At 35.5% G+C, this 19,945-nt stretch overlaps 2 protein-coding genes across 2 annotated transcripts; both read left to right on the forward strand.

The window, feature by feature from the left end:
- Positions 1-1,491: 1,491 nt before the first annotated feature.
- On the forward strand, positions 1,492-4,807 carry LOC126738472 (uncharacterized). The gene is made up of 2 exons (XM_050443838.1): positions 1,492-1,792; positions 2,886-4,807. Exons 1-2 carry the CDS (start codon positions 1,783-1,785, stop codon positions 3,644-3,646), a joined length of 771 nt encoding a protein of 256 aa, XP_050299795.1. The 5' UTR covers positions 1,492-1,782; the 3' UTR covers positions 3,647-4,807.
- Positions 4,808-4,977: 170 nt separating this feature from the next.
- LOC126738360 (serine/arginine-rich splicing factor 4-like) lies at positions 4,978-19,860 on the forward strand. Its single transcript, XM_050443662.1, has 6 exons — positions 4,978-5,160; positions 12,321-12,944; positions 13,007-13,059; positions 13,113-13,170; positions 18,974-19,019; positions 19,417-19,860. Exons 1-6 carry the CDS (start codon positions 5,123-5,125, stop codon positions 19,729-19,731), a joined length of 1,134 nt encoding a protein of 377 aa, XP_050299619.1. The 5' UTR covers positions 4,978-5,122; the 3' UTR covers positions 19,732-19,860.
- Positions 19,861-19,945: the final 85 nt, after the last annotated feature.

Raw genomic sequence — 19,945 nt, forward strand, 5'->3', positions numbered from 1 at the left:
AAACACCCTTAAATTTTAATTACTTTATTAATGATACTATTTTGAGTAGATTAGAGCAAATTACTGATCTTGGTATAACCTTTGACTCTGAATTTATATTCGTTCCACACTTCAATAACATAGTCAAGTCAGCCCTGAGAAGGCTTGGGTTCATAATTAGAAGTTCTCAGAGTTTTACTTTGGAGTCTACATTAAAACTGCTTTTCTGTTGCTTTGTGAGATCAAAACTGGAGTTTGGCTGCGTTATATGGAACCCGCTCTATCAGAATCATGTTGGTCTCCTTGAATCTGTTCAGCGTAGATTTGCTAAGTTTTTGGCCTTCAGGCAGGATGGCATATATCCGGTAAGAGGGTTTGATCATCGGCAACTATTGGAACGCTTCAATCTACATCCATTACAACTCAGAAGAATGATCTTCTCTGTAAAATTACCTGAGTTACTGAATGGATTCATTGATAGTCCTGTACTTCTTTCCGGTGTACGTTTCATGGTGCCTAGGCTTAATGCTAGACATCCCCTAACATTCTTTCTGCCAAGGCCTCATACTAACATCCTGTTGAAATCGCCACTATATACAATATGCTCTATATTTAATCGGATCTGTCACATGAGCGATATAAATTTCTCTCCGGTTCATGTGATTGTCGATATCTTGGTGGATCATTACTCTTGGGATTAAGACCCATGTGTTTAAGTTATAGTTAGTAGGTATATTGCAGTTAATTTAATTTAATTTAATTTTGTTGAATATGTGATTATCTTGTTAAACTTTTATAATTGGGTTTTTATAACATATTAATAGTTATTTCTTCTAATTCTTTGGATAACTTTTGAGAATGTGACTTTACTTTACTCTTTTTCTTTTCTTTTCATTCTTTTAGGTTTGTTTGTGTCTGTTTTTTTTTTAACTATATTTTTCATTGTTTTGCAACTGTTTCCTGTTATTGGGCAAGTGGCCTGTTGGAAATAAAGGCTTATTATTATAACCAATCGTGTCCGATTGGTCGTGTTTGGTTGTGCTGTCGCTGTCATCATTTTGTTTGTTTTTAAATAACACCCCAGACGCCAATAATGTTATAGTTCTTAAACATAAATAACAAAAAAGAAAACTTATTAGCCATAATAAAATTTGTGTCATCTTTAAAAAGGAAATAATTTCTTGTTTGTTTTTATTTTTTCCCGCACTTATTTCAATATTTTTGATATTTGACGTTTAGAAAACAGCTCCGACGTGGGTAATTACTGTTCCAAATTGATGACGTATAAAGGGCTAATTAGTGACGTCACGTACCTCAACACGGTTATAACTATAACCGCTTGAACATGTTTGGTTAATACCATTTAGGAACGGTAATTACCGATAAACCGCTTGGAATCGGTTATAAACAGAAATCGATATTATTAATGCCACCAACTATCAAACAAACTCTAAAAAAATCAACCGAAGCGTTTCCGAATGTTTAAGGCCAGGCGCAAAATGAGACGCAGCTTGGTCAGGTGAGGCAGCGTGAGTCACGGCGAGATTTTGTAAACCTAATAAAGAATAGTTGTTGGGCATATTTTTTCGTAGCGTGTCGTGCCGCAGTTTTAGCTGAACGTGATCATGCAGAACGCAGTGTCATTGCCGCAGTTTTGTACATTATTCACGGTGAGTGGTTTAAAAATATGGAAGAAAAACTAACCGTGCGAAATCGACAAGTTTTATACGATGCAAGTCATGTAGACTACATGAGGACAAAACTAAAAACTGAAAAGTGGGAAGAAATCGCTAAAGAGTCGATATGAAAACTGGTAAGTTTATTTATTTATTATAAATTGTATATCTTAGTACTTCCCTTTAGCAACACTTCTTTGCCAAGGTACCATTCCCGCAGAGTTGAAATAATTGGTAAAAGTCTGTCAAATCCTAAAAGCTTTCTGTACACTTGGAGTATTGGTTGATCGTAAAGGGCGTAGCTGATTTTGCGGCATATCTTCTTTTCCGTCATCTTCGCTTTGAGGTACTGAATAATTCCTTAAATAATTGTGCAATACACAAGCTGCCTTGACAACATTAATTAAACTTTCTACCTTAATCTCAAAAGGAGTTCGAAAAACTAGAAAACGCGAGGCAAGTATACCGAAAGCGCATTCAACCGTTTGGCGCAACGCTTCGTTTAGGATAAGCTCTCATCAAATTCTCAGACAATGGGAATGCCTCATCTCCTACAAACACATATGGTATTGGGTTCACAAGTGGAGGCAGTACAGAAGGTGCTGGAAGACGTAAAGTATGATTCCGAATTTTCTTTGCCAAAACGCTTGTACTGAAAACGTTTCCATCGCTAAATCTTCCTTGCGATCCTACATCAATAGTGATGAATTTATAACTTGGGTCGACGACAGCCAATAGTACAATGGAGAACGTACGTTTATAATTGATATAAGAGGATCCTCTTTTTCCAGGTTTTTTAATCATCACATGCTTACCGTCAATGGCATCAATGCAATGTGGGAATTGCCATTTTCTTTCAAAATCAACTTCAACTGATTTCCAGTCCTCTTCCGATGGTTACGGCAAATATTTCGGTTGCATCATTTTCCATATTGCTTCAGATACTTCTCGCACAATATTAGAGACCGTTCGATCACCCATCCTGTAGCTGTACTTTTGTAACTGTTTCCTGTGGCCAAGTATCTGCAACAAAGAAAATTCATTGATGACAGTTAGAATTTGTGGAAACTTTTCCCACAACAACACAAAAAATTATAAATTATTTTATTTAAAATTTTTTTTAATCATTTAAAAATTTTACAAAGTTTTGTAAAATTATTTGTTATTTATATTGACGAATTTTTTAGATAGTTATATTAATAGAACTCTAAAGTTAAGCCATTGTTGTAGGAACTGAAGCAAAGGCGTTGTGGGAGAAACTAAGAAATTCATTGAGGGATGCGATTAGGAGGCAACAGAAATATTTGAAAAGTGGAGCACCGGCGGAAGTTATCAAGGAGTGGAAGTTTCAGAAACAGATGGGATTCCTACAGCCTTACATGGCTAATAAATCGAGAGAAGGAAACCTCCGAGAAGACGGTGAAAATCAAAACCTAATCCAAGATTTGGAACAAGATATAATATCTGCAGATGTAGGCCATAAAAATATAGAAGTAAACACTCAACAGCAAGACGAAAGCATAGAGGATGAAATCCAACCACAGACACTTCCAGAAAAGTTACCTTCGACATCAGCTACAACTCCGATATCAAATGCAATCCCGAAATTAGCTAAAAAATTTAAGAAAAATAATGTTGCCGCTATGATGAAATACAGTATGGAAAAACGTGAGGAAAGATCTAAAGCAAAAATGGAAGAGAGACATAATATGTTCGAAGAATTAAAATCTGCACAAAATGATCCCCTGTTTTACTTTTTTGTGTCAATCTACCAATCTACCAAAAGAATGCCACCCTCATATCAGCACATTGTTAAAAACCGTGTGTTTAACGCAGTTTCAGACGTAGAGGCCAAGTTATTGGACATTCCTATGTGTGTTGTCCCTCAGCAGCCCAGTCCTGTCCACCAGCAGCCCAGTTCTATCCAGCAGCTGCCCTACCATCAGGCCCTATACCCTGCTGTAGGGATGGGAACACCCGGTTCTTTTTGATGACCCGTTTATCTTCAGGTCATTCACTGAAATGACCCGTTCGCCAAGATTCGTTCATTTGAATGATAAGGTCGTTCAAATTTCAATAAAATTGTAGGGTCTAAACACTATAAAAACAGGCAAGCATAACTCACATCACAAGTCAACAGCTCATCGGTCATCGGTCACCTGCGACCTGCGACCTGTTCGTAGTTTGCCGCGATTTTGCTTCCGGCAGTTCCGGAACTTTGGCCCGATTCGGCCGCGACTGTCTCTCTCTGACAATAATCGATCGTTGAACGGGCCGCGGCCGGGGTCTAGTTTAGTTTAAGGTCGTTTAAACCAGAGAAAAACAAACCACCAAAACAAAAACAAAACAAAACCACCAAACGTGGTTTGTTTTTCTCTGGTTTAAACGATACGATAGGGTCACAGAGCGTGATCAAACGGGTCGCGGGTCGTTGCAAAGATTCGGTCATTATGACCGAATCATTGACGAACGACACATCCCTACCCTGTTGCCGCAACCGCTCAATCCTGCAACAGCAGTTCAACACCAACCAATTTCTATTCGGATAATTCCCTCTTAAGCCCCGCTGATATCCATGGGGAACAAGACAACTACTATACAAAGCAGCCAGTTCAGCAAATCTGATTAATTATATTAATACTTTCACAGACACATAATTTTGTTAATAAATTTGGCTAATGTAAATTAATAAAATGACTTACCTTAGAAATACAGCTAGTTTCTCTTCAGTTCCAATGGGCCTTGAAGCATTGCATCCTTCTGCGTCAATTTCTTCCTTGATGATCTCGTGGACTTCTTTGAATTGATCATGGTTTAACCGAAAATAATTATTGAACTTTTTGTCACTAAATTCTGTAGTTAAACAAAATTCTCCATGAGCTCTTCTTCTTTTCATATACAAGCTTACCCCTGACTTTTTATTTGCCACCTGGGAGATAAACGTTATCATTTCGCACTCGAACTCGTCTTGCGAATCAGATTCAGAACTAAATTGTTGCTCAATAATAAGTGCAGCAGCAATTTCCATTGCTGTTCGTAAGGGCTACGATCCAACTGCGAAGTGAAAGCTGCTATCGTATTTGCGCGGTATGCCGTCTAGCAGTTTTCTCCCGCATGAAACGCGCCGTGACTCGCGCTGCCTCACCTCACCAAGCTGCGTCTCATTTTGCGCCTGGCCTAAGTAATCGAATGGCAACCTGAGACTACCGAAAATCTTTTGATTAACCGGTTGATTCAACCGCTGAATTAATGGTGAATTCTGAAAGGTGTCCTGTGCTTCAAACAGTGACAGCTGATAGATGACATTGATATGTTTACGTGCTGTAAAATGTTTTTCTTGTAATTTTTTTTAAACCAATAAACTTAAACACAGAATTAGAAATAACTGCTTTTTCTTTGTTATTTATAAAAATAATGTTCTTCATGATCTCTTCCTAATAAATTAGTGATAATCTCAAGCCATAAACATGAGTGGAAATTTTGAACACAGGACTAGGAGATCCAGGTAATAAGAATTTGATCTGCTGTTTAAGGCTTATTTATTATTACCTATTTTTCTGTATTATATTACTATGTATTCATTTATTATTATTTATTTTGTTATCACACCATATCTACTTATTATTAAAAGTTGCCTAAACAGCTAATAACAATCCAAAACTTAAAACAAAAACCCAAACTAATTATAATCAAGACAAAAATTTAAAATTACATAAACCATAAAAGTTGTAACAGTAGTCAAGTTATTTAAACAAGTTGAACGTAGATGAGTATCATAAAATGTTCTTTAAATCTGTTTTAAAGCTTGTAAGCTTAAAGTCAAAAAAATTTATTTGATCAACTAAAGTATTACTCCTAAAAACCAAATGTGAACTAGGCTCATTGATGCCATAGTTAGTCAGATGGAATGGAAAAAATAATTCCCTCCTTCTATTTCCAGAGGGTATCTTGAACTTAACCAGGGCCTGTTACTGGCCATTGGGCCATAGTAATGTTGTCAATGATAACATTGGCAACAAACATAGCAAGCAAGAAACATACAGTTATGGCCAAAAAAATAAGAGTGCATATCAAACTGAATTAGTTTTACTATATGTTGAAATTTCCAAATAAAACACTACAAATTTTCTTTTAGCATTTAATCTTTTACAAGGAAGTTTTTTTCATAATTTTTTAAAAATATTGTGGACAAAAAAAATAAGAGTATTTGTTTATTGTAACTATTTGGTCCTTGTTTATTCAGATAAAAGATTTGATGTGATATTTTCCATGAATACATCAGTTTCAACATCGTTGCATCACATTGGTAAATAAGGCTCAATATGCATCTAATATAGCAATTGAGTCAAAATAAATCCTATATAAATGTGCTTAAAAAATCACCTTGAGTAATCTCCAAAGAGTTTTAAGAATACAAAATAAAATGGAAAATGTGCCTGAAAATCAAGGCCATCCAAGAAAAACCACATAGAAGACTGATAAGCTTGAACTAGGCTCATTGATGCCATAGTTAGTCAGATGGAATGGAAAAAATAATTCCCTCCTTCTATTTCCAGAGGGTATCTTGAACTTAACCAGGGCCTGTTACTGGCCATTGGGCCATAGTAATGTTGTCAATGATAACATTGGCAACAAACATAGCAAGCAAGAAACATACAGTTATGGCCAAAAAAATAAGAGTGCATATCAAACTGAATTAGTTTTACTATATGTTGAAATTTCCAAATAAAACACTACAAATTTTCTTTTAGCATTTAATCTTTTACAAGGAAGTTTTTTTCATAATTTTTTAAAAATATTGCGGACAAAAAAAATAAGAGTATTTGTTTATTGTAACTATTTGGTCCTTGTTTATTCAGATAAAAGATTTGATGTGATATTTTCCATGAATACATCAGTTTCAACATCGTTGCATCACATTGGTAAATAAGGCTCAATATGCATCTAATATAGCAATTGAGTCAAAATAAATCCTATATAAATGTGCTTAAAAAATCACCTTGAGTAATCTCCAAAGAGTTTTAAGAATACAAAATAAAATGGAAAATGTGCCTGAAAATCAAGGCCATCCAAGAAAAACCACATAGAAGACTGATAAGCTTGAACTAGGCTCATTGATGCCATAGTTAGTCAGATGGAATGGAAAAAATAATTCCCTCCTTCTATTTCCAGAGGGTATCTTGAACTTAACCAGGGCCTGTTACTGGCCATTGGGCCATAGTAATGTTGTCAATGATAACATTGGCAACAAACATAGCAAGCAAGAAACATACAGTTATGGCCAAAAAAATAAGAGTGCATATCAAACTGAATTAGTTTTACTATATGTTGAAATTTCCAAATAAAACACTACAAATTTTCTTTTAGCATTTAATCTTTTACAAGGAAGTTTTTTTCATAATTTTTTAAAAATATTGTGGACAAAAAAAATAAGAGTATTTGTTTATTGTAACTATTTGGTCCTTGTTTATTCAGATAAAAGATTTGATGTGATATTTTCCATGAATACATCAGTTTCAACATCGTTGCATCACATTGGTAAATAAGGCTCAATATGCATCTAATATAGCAATTGAGTCAAAATAAATCCTATATAAATGTGCTTAAAAAATCACCTTGAGTAATCTCCAAAGAGTTTTAAGAATACAAAATAAAATGGAAAATGTGCCTGAAAATCAAGGCCATCCAAGAAAAACCACATAGAAGACTGATAAGCTTATTGTACAGGAAATCAGTAAACAACCTTTTTCCACATCTACCTCTATAACGCGAAACTTAAGCCTAACTATTAGCACTAGGACAATAAAAAGACATTTGCAAAACCAAAAATTATATGGTCGAGTGGCCAGAAAAGTCCCATTTCTAAGCTTCTAAGCCAAAAAGGCTATAAAACAGAGACTGGCACTTATTAAGAATATTTTTTAATGAAACTTTTCAAAGAAATTGGTGCAACAGTCTTTTTAGTGATGAGACGAAGATCAACTTATTCGGATCAGATGAAAGAATATTCATTAGGAGGAAGAGTGAACAATATAATCCTAGGAACACAATAAGCACAGTTAAGCATGGATGTGGAAATATCAAACTGTGGGGCTGTTTTTCCTATGATGCAGTGGGTCCCATATTTTGGATTAAAGAGACCATGACAAAAGAAATTTTTTGGATATCTTGGATAGTCATGCTACCATATGCCAAAGAAAATATGTCTAAAAGGTGGGTGTATCAACAAGATAAGGACCTTGAATGTACAGCATGGATTGTTAAACAATGATTTACACAAAATAGGGTTTCGGTTCTGGAATGGCCATCACAATCGCCTGACCTTAACTCTATTGAAAACCTTTGGAAGGAGCTGAAAAACCAAGTAGCTTGTAAAAAAACAACAAATAAGCAAGATGTATGGAATGAAGTTTAGGTAAGTTGGTATTCATCCCAGTTGAAACATGCCAAAAGTTGATTGATTCGATGCCACGAAGATGCGCAGCCGTCCTCAAGAATAAAGCTTATTCTACCAAGTATTGACTTGCTTATCTAATGCTGTCGTTTGTTTTGTGGTACATTGTAATTATAATTTTTTATGGCCATTTTAGAAAAATACTCTTATTTTTTGTCTACCATAAAACATGTAAAAAATAAAACATTTGTTTATAATTACAAATTAAACTAGCAAAGAATAATGTGTATTTATTTTTTTATCACTGATGGCATATGTTATATAGGGTCTACCAATAAGAATGATATAAGTTTAAATTGCTAAAAAATAAAAACGAATTGGTTAATTTCTATGATTGATGTTTCATGTTGTAGTTTATTATGTAACATTATGTTTTAAACAAAATATCATTAAGATGTCCACCTCGGCGGCAGCCGTTTAGACGATGAACCCAATTTTCAATCACTTTTTCTAAAAAGTTGGGCTGAATTTCGCGAATAACCCTAGTTATGTTAACTTTCAACTCATTGATGGTTTGAGGATTGTTAGAATACACCTTCGACTTCACATATCCCCAAAGAAAAAAGTCCAGGGGAGTAAGATCACAGGACCTTGGTGGCCAGTTGATATTGCCATGTCGCGAAATTATTCGATCTTCAAAACGCTCTCTTAATAAATTAATTGTGGCTCGGGCGGTGTGTGATGTTGCTCCATCCTGTTGAAACCAATTCTGTTCGAAGTCTCCACCATCAATTGCAGGCCAAAGAAAGTTTGTTATCATGTCCCGGTAGCGCTCTCCGTTGACTGTCACAGTACGCCCCCCTGCATCCTCAAAACAGTATGGACCGATAATTCCACCGACATGCCAACCACACCACACAGTCACTTTTATAATGGGTGTAATGGCACCTATACTAATTTCTGGGGATTGTTCTGACACCAAAAGCGTATTGACAACGCCACTAAAACAAAAATGGGCTTCATCTGAAAAGATGATTTGTTTCCCAAAATCGGCATTTTGTTCCAACTGCAACAGAGCCCAGTCGGTAAACGTTCTTCGCAAACCATGGTAAGCAGGCTTCAATTCTTGAGTTAGAACCATCTTATATGGATGTAGGCCTAAGTCTTTCTTCAAAATGCGCCATAGAGACATTGGTGAAATGCCTAATCGCTGAGAACGGCGCAAAACAGACACATTGTTATTCGCGTCAATACTTTCTCTTGCAGCGGCGATATTTTCAGCGGTCCTTGCACTTTTTTGTCGCGTTGGTGGCTTATTATCCTGAAGAGTGTACTCCCGTTCAAACTTATTAATTATGCGCCTTATTGCAAGCTCAGAAGGCCGTCCACGATGGCCAAAATCTTCTCTAAGAGCACGATAACAGGCTCTAACCGATTGCGCATTTTCGTAATACTTACCTTTTCACGATAGCTATACGTTGCTCTTGACTTAAACGATTCATGATGAAATGTCAAAGTATACTTAACACAACTGACGCTTGATCCGCGTTTTGACACATACCATTTTGCGTACATGGCCCACTAAACATCACTTCTATTAGTAGACCCTATACAAATATGAAATCATTATTGTTTTTTTCTCTATGTAGCATAATATATTATTAGGAATATTCAAATAAAACCAGGCACTCTTATTTTTTTGGCCACCACTGTATGTCAATCATTGTTTTCCTTACTTCCAAAGAATGTAAATTCAAACTTGATCTAACCTACTCGTATTCATATTCCTCTCTCTAATAACCGGACCTGAAAGCCACAAAAATTTGATCGGCATTCTTTCCTCTTTCTTTTTGATGGACTTAACAGTGTTATTATGAATCAATCAATAGCTTATTCATGTCAGTTACATAAAATCTGTTGTCAAGTAATATGGACAAATAGGTCACAACAGTAAACTATAATAAAGATTATAATTTAAAATATAAAATACACAGGAACTACTACATATCAAGACTAATGATACAAGAAAACAAATCCAGGACTATCACAACAAATTAAAATTTGAATTAAAATATTCTTGATGGGAGTAGAAACCTTTTTATATGAGTTTTAAATAGAGACATTGGCAACTCTCTCATTTTAACAGGTAATGCATTAAAATATCTAATCACCAAATATCCTGGGCCTTTGCAGGCGACGATAAGCAGGAACCAAATCATCTCTAGCAGGAGTTTTATAGTTGTGCACATCCCAATTAGTTGAAAACACGTGCAAGTTTTCCCTTACATACACCAGACATGCAAACAAATAAAGACAAGGCATAGTTAAAATCTTTAGATTAATAAAGGCGCTTTTGCAGTCCTCTCTATAACCAAAACCAGATATCACCCTCACAGCCTTCCTCTGCAACCCAAAAACTCGCCCAGCCAAATGCCCCCATGCAAGGATTGCATAGCTAATGTGAGAATGAAAAACTGCAAAGTAGTTTGTTCACATTGGTGGAGACGCACTGAGAAATATGCCGAAGAAGATAAAGGTCCTTGGCAAGTTTTTTTGCAAGGGCATCAACATGCTCACACCATTGTAGCTTGGAATCCAAGGTCACACCCAGGAAAGACACTGCCGAGACACCCGGTGACTCCTGCATGTCTCGAAGGGAGAAAATTACCATCTGTGTCTTCTCTGCATTCAACAATAGCCTGTTAGAGCAGAACCGCTTTTCTGCCTTCTTCTGTGCCAACTTGGTAGCCTCCAATGCCTCACCCAATGCATCAGCAGCAAGAGAAAGAGTGGTGTCTTCAGTAAAGAGAATATATTTGGCTATAATGGAGGTCATTGATATATATTAAAAATAATATAGGCCCAAGAATTGACCCTTGGGGTACACCTATGTTAATCTCACTCATTGCTGAGGACATCCCTGTCACTCTCACCACTTGATGTCTGTGTTCTAGGTATGAGCAAATCATGTTCACACTTGTGGTGTCAAAATTTTAATATTTAAGCTTTCAAAGGAGGATAACACAGTCAAAGGCTTTGGTCAAATCGAAAAATAAAACAGAGTCATGCAGCATATTGTGGAAAGCATCCAAAATGGCAGATACAAGATCTACTATTCCATGAACTGTGTTTCTCTTTTTCTCCAGAAACTTTGGAACTACAGGGAAAAGAGATATTGGCCTGTAGTTTTCAGGTTGACCCGGATCCCCTTTTTTAAGATTGGAGTCACACTTGCAACCTTTAGAATATCTAGAAACACACCCGTTTTTAAACATAGATTGATTAATTTTGTCAGAGGAATAAGTATTTCATTTTTGACTGATAGTCATATGTTAAGGCCATATATGTCACAATTGTGTTTGTTACTTAGCTGATAGAAAATTTCCCTTATATGATTAAAACTTACTTTCTTAAAGAACATGAAGAGTCCCCTTTTTGTTATCGGTCTGCATAGCTTACGAGACTCAACATAATCATCTTTGTATCACACTATCAACCACACAGTTTAACACTTGACCTATATGATCTGATATATCCAAGTCTACAAAATTTACAGAGCTCACAGTCACACTGAGGCTTACAAATAGATTATCCAAACATGCTTCCATTCTTGTGGTCTGGAAAATGGCCTGTCTCAAGCCTAAACTTTCTGCAGTATCTCCAAATGCAAATTGTTATGTTCAAGAAAATAGGATAACCTTATAAATGTAAATATTGAAAAATTGGCTGAAGATCTTTGGACAAATCCCAATGCATTCATCGCCTTTGAAATAGTTAGGTATATGTGCCTAGAAAAAAAAATAAAATCTTATCAGGACATCAAGATCAGACATCTCAATTTTAACATTAAATAGAGTATTATCCACCGAGTACACAAAGTTGATAGGATTTCTTTGTCTTGAAAATTTGATTCTATAACAACCAATATTTAAAGTTTTTTTTTTTCAACACTCGACTCAAAAAATACATTAAGGTCTTTTTGGAGGCCAAGAGCATCAGTGAGGGACCTAACCTCCCTAAAAAGCTTCACATCAATGCCCATAGAAATGTCATTGATAAAAATCCAAAACAAAATTGGAGCAATAATGTTCCTCTAGTGGGCCCCACTTGAGGAAATATAGGTGGATGATGTGAACACATTGAACTCCACAAATTGCAGCCTATCTAATAAGTAAAAGATGAAAAACTACTAGATGTTCATCAAAAGCACACTTTATAAAGTATTTTGGAAAGAATTTTTAACTATATAGCTTAACCAGTCTTGTTTTTAGGTCACCCTCTGATGATTACAGCAAAAGAAGCCTCTTAACAAAAGTAGATAAATCTGAATTAACCAAGATTCGAGTGGCTATCAAAAGGGCCAACATGATTGGGCCCTGCTCTAATACTAATACCTTAGACAGAACTATAGATGACCCATTAAAAATATGCGCTCTGGTACATGTCAGAAAAGGTTTGCCCCCACGAATGCCAATTTTCAGCAAAGGTATCAAAGTGAACCAGGATTTTTGTGAGGACAGACAAGTGTTTACATCTAGAAAGTCCAGAAGCAGATCTAGATCTAGAAGTTATCGACGTAGAAGTAGAAGCAGATCGAGGGGAAGAAGTAGCAGTAGAAGGAGGAGGAGCAGGAGTAAATATAGGTCAAGAGACAGGTCTAGAAGCTATGAATATAAACGAAAGAAGTATAGGTCACTAAGTAGGTCTAGGTCAAGATCTCCCAGCAAGCATAAAAAAAACTGCATTATGTATAGATCACCAGAGAGAAGTAGAAGCAAATCAGACAGAAAAAGGTCAATAACTCCATTAAGACCTGGAGAGTACAGACCAGGACATCCTGATTTAGCTTTAAGAAGTAAAATAAGAAGGTCTAGGTCTAGAAGCAGGAGTCCAAGGTAATTATATTTATTTAATTTCTTTGTTAGTTATTTTAAAAATTCATTTTTACTGTCTATAGGAGGGATAATATGCCATCAACATCAAGAAGAAGTAGAGATAGGGAACCTCAGGGTAAGACAAATAGATGTTTTTAAATTGTTCCGTTATAATGTTTTTGTTTGCAGATAAGGCTTACCGAAGCAATTCGCCATATGGAGAGAGGTACTACAAGGGAATTCACAGGTAAAAATTTATTCTGAATGGTAAAATTATACTGGAATTTCTTCCATAATAAATAAATAGGGACATTTTCAAAAACATGCTCAGATACGTCTATTGGTATTTTTACTTACTTATTTTTGCAATAAAAAAAATTGAACAGGGTGTGTCATGTAACAGTGGTCAATATCAAATTTTTTATGTGAAATGAGCCTGTATATTAGGGTGGGTCACTTTATATAGGGAAAAAATAAAAATCGTTTTATTAATTTCTAATAGCTGTATTATGTTGCATTGCATAAAAACAAGTTACAAAAGAAAAAAAAAGTTAATTTAACTTTTATCTTTAGCCCGCGCATGAATTTTGAAATTTTGATAAAAAAGACAAAATAGTTTCAGGGCATGACGATAGTGAATCCAGAATTTTAATTATAATAAGTTTTATAAACATTAGGAATTTAATGGTAGAAACATATCGTTAATGCTAAATATAAAAAACACACAAAATTACAACTAAAGTCTTGTTAATAACATGCCATTATGCATGAAAATCTTGCTTACTTTCAAATTTGGGCATTGTTTTCCTAGATGAGAGTTTAGCATGAATCAGGCCTTCCCTTGACTTATTGTCACACAGAGACATTGATGCTTCTGTCACTAATTTGACCGTCCGCTCTACCGCTTGTGTGTGACATGGTAGTCTAATGAAAATTAAATCTTCGTCACCATTTGATGCAACAATTTTTTTTAAGTCATCATTTGAGAAGCTTTGGAGGATTGGAGGATCACAGTTGTTATTTTCTTGCCAGTCTATTACATCAATATAAGACGAAGCATTAAAATTTACTGCCGGTACTTCAAATATACGTAGTTGCCTTCTTAGTGCCAATGAATCTCGTGCCTTTAATATTCTTCTGGCAGCTAATTCCCTAATATTCTTTTGCTCATCTGTTAACATAGCTAAGAGTAAATTCTCTGGATGGAAAAAAAAAGCATTTCGTTGAATGACTGGATCTATTACGTCTCTTAGCTCTTTTGATAGGTATCGAGAATTTTGTATCAATTTCCATAAATTGCGGGACCCATCTTTACAAGAAGGATGTGTTTTTATCTGAAACCATACAGGGGCATATACTTTGACGATAAATTGCGCTAGGTGACATAAATTTTCAGTCGGATGTATTGTAGCAGCATAAAGTCTCAATATTCTATTGGCTGTAGTCAACCAGCGAGCATGGGAAATTTTCCCTGGCGATTTATGGGCTAAGACGGTGGGGCAGTTTCCAGTGATTACGGCTGTGGTTATCGCGTACAAATACTTCTGGTCCATGCTTAAATCTTCTGTTTTAATTACTGGTAGCTGACTTGGTATTATTTCGTACTCAATAACGGGTTTTATTTCACATTTTTCCAACAGGACCATTATACGAATGTGGACCAGTTGTTTTACCATCTAGCTTGTTAAACAAATGCCTCAGAGGCAACTCATTTAAGTGGAGCATGCAAATTATCCATTGTAGTAGTCGCTGAAGCTTCTTCTCAAACAGTCTAATTACACCTGCGTTCTTTTCAGTATTAGTTGCTGTCCCATCGCAACCAATTCGTCAGAACAAATACGTTTTGATTGTAGAAGTGCACTAATAGACCTTTCAATACTTCAAGTCCAGCAGTAAGGCAGTACCATGTAATGGTGTAGTATAACCTACATACAAAGAACCGGGTTCTTTCAGGACAGAAATGTGTTCTTCAACTACCACCTTTCTGTATTTTTTGCCTGCTTTTGCCATGACTTTTAAAGTTTTGTCCTTGCGCCCATCAAAGTACAACGCGGGAAGCTGCAAATTGGTTTGTTCTTGCAAAAGCGTATCCCGTAATTTTTGTCTTTCCCTTCTTAATTTAGATTTATCTATTACCTCTACATCAGAAGATATGTCATGTAATACCGCCGAAGCAATTGCAGCCGCCGCTCTATCAGAAACACCATAACGGTCAGCGGTTTTTGATAGCGGCGGAAAACGTTTACGTTTCACAGATTCCTTTTTGGAGGTTTGTTAAGTGGATGGCAAATCTTCTACGTTGTGTTTTACGGGCGATACATAACGTTCCTCAAAATCCGTAAAAGCAGAAGAAGACACTTCTTTTTGTGGTTGATCACAACTAGGAATGAGTTTATTAAAAGGCTTTAAACTCTTACGTTTTCTCTCCAATTTTTTTTTCAGTTCTAAAGTGCGCACAAGATCTACTCCACCGATAAGCATTTTTCTTTCGCCCCTCTGGTTAAGCAAAAATGCGTGTTCTTCTTTGGGTACCTTCGACTCACGCGAGCATTTACAGAGATGAAGAACTGTCAACCTTTTTAGAGATTTAATGTGATTTTTGCACTTTCCGTGGTACGTTTTTAAAATCTGAATAGTTCGTGTGTGTGAGACCATAGGAATAGATGATTTTTGCCAAATATCTTCAATTTTTTGAGCCACTATGTCTGCGATTTGAGAAAAAGACGGTTCTTTGTTACTTCCTTGTTGAATTTTAAGTTGTATTCTCGTCCATTCGTAAAACTTCATTACATCTTGGAAAGTTGGTAACACATTTTCTTTTAGTTCACCAATAGTTCCAAATATGGGACACTTGTACTTTATTCTTTTACTTTCCATACTATTTGGTAAGAAATTAGCGCGAAGTAAAGCTCTGATAAACAAAACAGATAACCACGACCGTACGCGTTCAGAGATTAATTCACACTAAATGTAGCATTATAGTGACCGCGGCGCGATTGGCTGCAGTGACTAAACAGCATGCATGGCGTATTAAAAATAGATTCAAGGTCATGAAAGGTCTGTAAAAGAATAAAATAAACTAACTGTAAAGCAAACGTCTTAAATTAGAATATAGGAAGACTTGCAGTGTCTTGCAAGGTATTACCTTATTTTACAAATTTGACGATAATGCGGCGGCCTTGCGCGGGCTCTTAGAGTTTAAATATTTCAATGATATTTTAAATGGTTGCTCTTAAAATGATAATACAACATAATTTTGCTATTAGGAAATAAACAAAAAAAAAATTTTTTTTCGACCCACCCTACTGTATATATACTCAATTTTCGGATTATTGAGAATATTCTAGACATATTTCATCGACAATGTCCTATTATATAGTTTTCAACTGTTTCAGATATATTAAGTGTTTTCCGATTTATTGCAAAAAATTACATTAAAAACAAAGAAAATTATTTAGTTATGTAATGAGCTTGGAAACGACAATTCGATTATTTTTTAGTAAAAAAGAGCAGGCTCCAACTTAAATTTAGCAATTTATTTCAGTTCTCTAGCATTTATAGTTACTTCACAATTAATTTTCAAAGTTCGAACAAATACGCCATGTTTAATTTTTTCCTTATACCAGCGCGGCCGGGATGATACGTCACAGGCGCCCAAGTCGACGCGACGACCGACGCTAGCATGTCGACCGCGCACGCTGCTTTGTCAAAATAACGCCTGGGCACTAGACTTTGGCTGGCTGGCTAGCGAGCGCTCTATAATACACCGTCGCGTCGCGTCGGCGTCTATGACGTAGCGCGTAATTGGGACGGAATCTCGGGAGGTATAAAAAACCCCAGACTAACAGCCTTATAACTTTGCAAATACTTACCCTAACAACTTGAAATAAACGTCCTTGTTCCTATAAACTTATGTTGTATTTATTTTTGGGAAAATATATATATTTTTTTTAAATTTTCCAAGCCCATTGTGCACCATTAACACTGTCAGTATATTTGATTAAATTTTTATTAAGAATTAAAGACACATAGCAACACTTTATTCATTGAAACTAAAATGATTATTTACTTACCCCTTTCTAAATTGCGCTCACGTACAGAACAGAACTTATGCATACAATATTTTAATGGCATTCCTAAGGTGGTCCAACAAAAGAGTAATAATGTTATTAAGCAAACTCAAAAAAACTAAATGTATATTTTCATAATGCGGGTGGTTTGCCAACTAAAATAGCTGATCTGCGAAATGCTGTCAACAGTTGCATATATAATGTTGTAATTTTGGTGGGGTCCTGTCTTAATGAAGATTTTCTGGACTCGGAGTTAGGTTCACTGACTTCAATATTTTCCGTCAGGATCGAAGTTACACAAATACGGGGAGGCAAAGGGGTGGTGGCACTTTAAAGCCAGTTTATAACAGACCAGTGATTCAACCCTGGAACACATCTTTGTACTTGTATCATGCAGTGACAAGAATATCATTTTTGGTGTCTACATCCCTCCTGCTTTTCCTTTATCAATTTATGAGGAATTTGCCTCTACATCCATGGATCTTGTGAGTTCTAGTTCATACTATACTCTATTTCAGAAGTGTGTAGAGCAATAAAACCTCATTAGGTATGCAAAAGTGGTACCTGGTGATCCAACAATATTTTATGCCACTACCCTAGTTGGGTATTAGTTTCAATGTAAAATTCTTTCTTTTCGTTGATTGCAGGTAGTGCCACCCGGTTTTGGGTCAATTTATGAGTTTTGCCCATTGTTACCCACTGATAAACATTGAAAACGGTTCGCCAAAGGCGTGCAACTGGGACTTGTTTTTTACCTTATAATTAATGTACTTAAATGCTATTTTATTTTAGAAAGTTACTTTTGTTTAAATGGAATAATATATTTTTTTCACAAATTTATTGAACATAATATGTAGAGTAAAACAGTTGAAAATGTCACTTTTGGATCTGGCACTTTTTGAACGCCAAGCTCCATTAAAATTTTGTCTAGGGTGGGTATTTCCTTTTTAAAATAAAAAGAGTGAACTTTTCTTCGAATTATACATTTAGCATTTTCATCAAGGACTTTTGTAGATCGTCCTGGCTTTTGCTTGGGAGATTCCACTTGACCTGCTACTTTTCTTTCCCGCAACAATTTGAAAATGGTGGACTTTCCAATTCCACTCATTCGAGAACATTTTTCAACAACTTCTTGCACAGTAAAACTAGGGTAATCGTGTTTTATGCAATCATGTACATTTAAAATAATAACTTTTTTACTCAGCGATAGTGGAGAATTTTTAGTACATCTTTTCGTTGGACTGAATACCTCCATTTTTTAAATATTGGGATAATAATATTGTGATTACACTACAGCGTAGCAGTGACTACTAACGTTTAAAATATGATTTAAAAGTATTTATTTAGTATTTAATCTCTTTCAAAATAAAGGCATTTAATCTGTGAAAATTAAATTCATAAATATTATAAGTACCTGCGCCTATGAACTACCACGAAATGTAGCCAAACAGAACGGAATTCCCCAGTTTATTGCTCTATACACTTCTGAAATAGAGTATAGTTGTGATATTCTATTTTGTGGTGATTTTAATCTGCCACATGCAGTATGGAGGAACTCTGTGAATGGACTGCATGTTGAGACGCCTGAGTCTATAACCTCTGCAAATGTGCTATGTACTTGTTGTAACTATCTTAATCTTAAGCAGGTGAATGGCTTGCCAAATTTGTTTAGTACATTTCTTGATCTGTTTTTCTCAAGTTTGTGATGTCTTCGCTTTTTAGGCTGTGTTTGGGTTTTCCTTGCCGATTTTCCCATGTACCTGTTATACAAGTAATAAAATGTATTTTAGTCAATTATTTAATTTTTTCGCTTTTATTTTATTTTTTAATTAGTTCAAATTAAAAAATACTGTATTTAGTGTGTTATGCGGATAAGTTTTTTAAGAGCTTATATAGTCCTAAAGTTGTCAAATTAATAACTTTATGATATTTTATAAAGTATACACTATGTATGGTGACCTTTTTATGTATTTTTTCCAGATTACATCCTAATATGCAACAGGGAATAGATTACGGATTTTATAATGTAAGTATAATTTATTCACAGGTTGAGTCAAAATTAGCCATTAGATGCTAACTTACATTTTAAGTTTAAAATGTCATTTTATCTGGGGGCTTAAGAACTTAAATAGCCCTATGTTTGGTTTGTTTTAATTTTAGCTTATTAGAAATTGGTAGAATTCAGTCTTTTTCAAAGTCAATTTTATTTTAAATGGTGTTTCCTATCGGCTTAAACATAGAATACCTGTGATTTTCTGGCTGTTTGTGGCATCTGTGTTGTGCAAAAAAAATTGAAAACAAAACGATTAATAAATAGAGTTAATAAACCCTTAAACCGCCTGGTATGGGACTATAGATACTTTTAAGACCCTCCTGTCGGTCTATAGTAAATATAGATAATTTCCAAGAATCTTACATTCCAGGGCTTTGGTCCCATGCCCATGCATCCCCAATTCCGGGGACGTATTCCGATGATGCACCCCCATATGCTCCCGCGGATGTTTCCTCCTAATGTCTTCATGCCCAGAATGTCTCCTCGGATACCCTACAGACCCCGCTGGCCTAATTACAATAGCGAACAGGAGGCAAAGTCTAATCCAGAGTTAAATGTTGATTATAATAAAGAGCCGATTATTACTGAACCCGCCGAGTCTGAAGGTGAAACGAAAAAGAACGAGACACTCGTTTCGGCGGTTTCTTCGAGCAAATCGGAGGAGGATGATGGACAAAATAACTAGGCTTTTGCAGTGGCAGTGTAAATATTGTGATATTTTTATTCTTATATTTTGTGTTTTGGATTATAAGTCTTCATTTTATTTTATTTGTAAGAGCTGTTTTTATTGTAAGTATATGCGTAAGTATATTAATTGCGTTTTTTTTCTTATAAAATTTGATTCAAGTAGGGACTTTGAGAGAGTTGGAAGGATCATGTTTCTAATAAGAAAGTCAACA

The sequence above is a fragment of the Anthonomus grandis genome, chromosome 1 (assembly GCF_022605725.1).
Source record: "Anthonomus grandis grandis chromosome 1, icAntGran1.3, whole genome shotgun sequence".
NCBI classification, from domain to species: domain Eukaryota; kingdom Metazoa; phylum Arthropoda; class Insecta; order Coleoptera; family Curculionidae; genus Anthonomus; species Anthonomus grandis.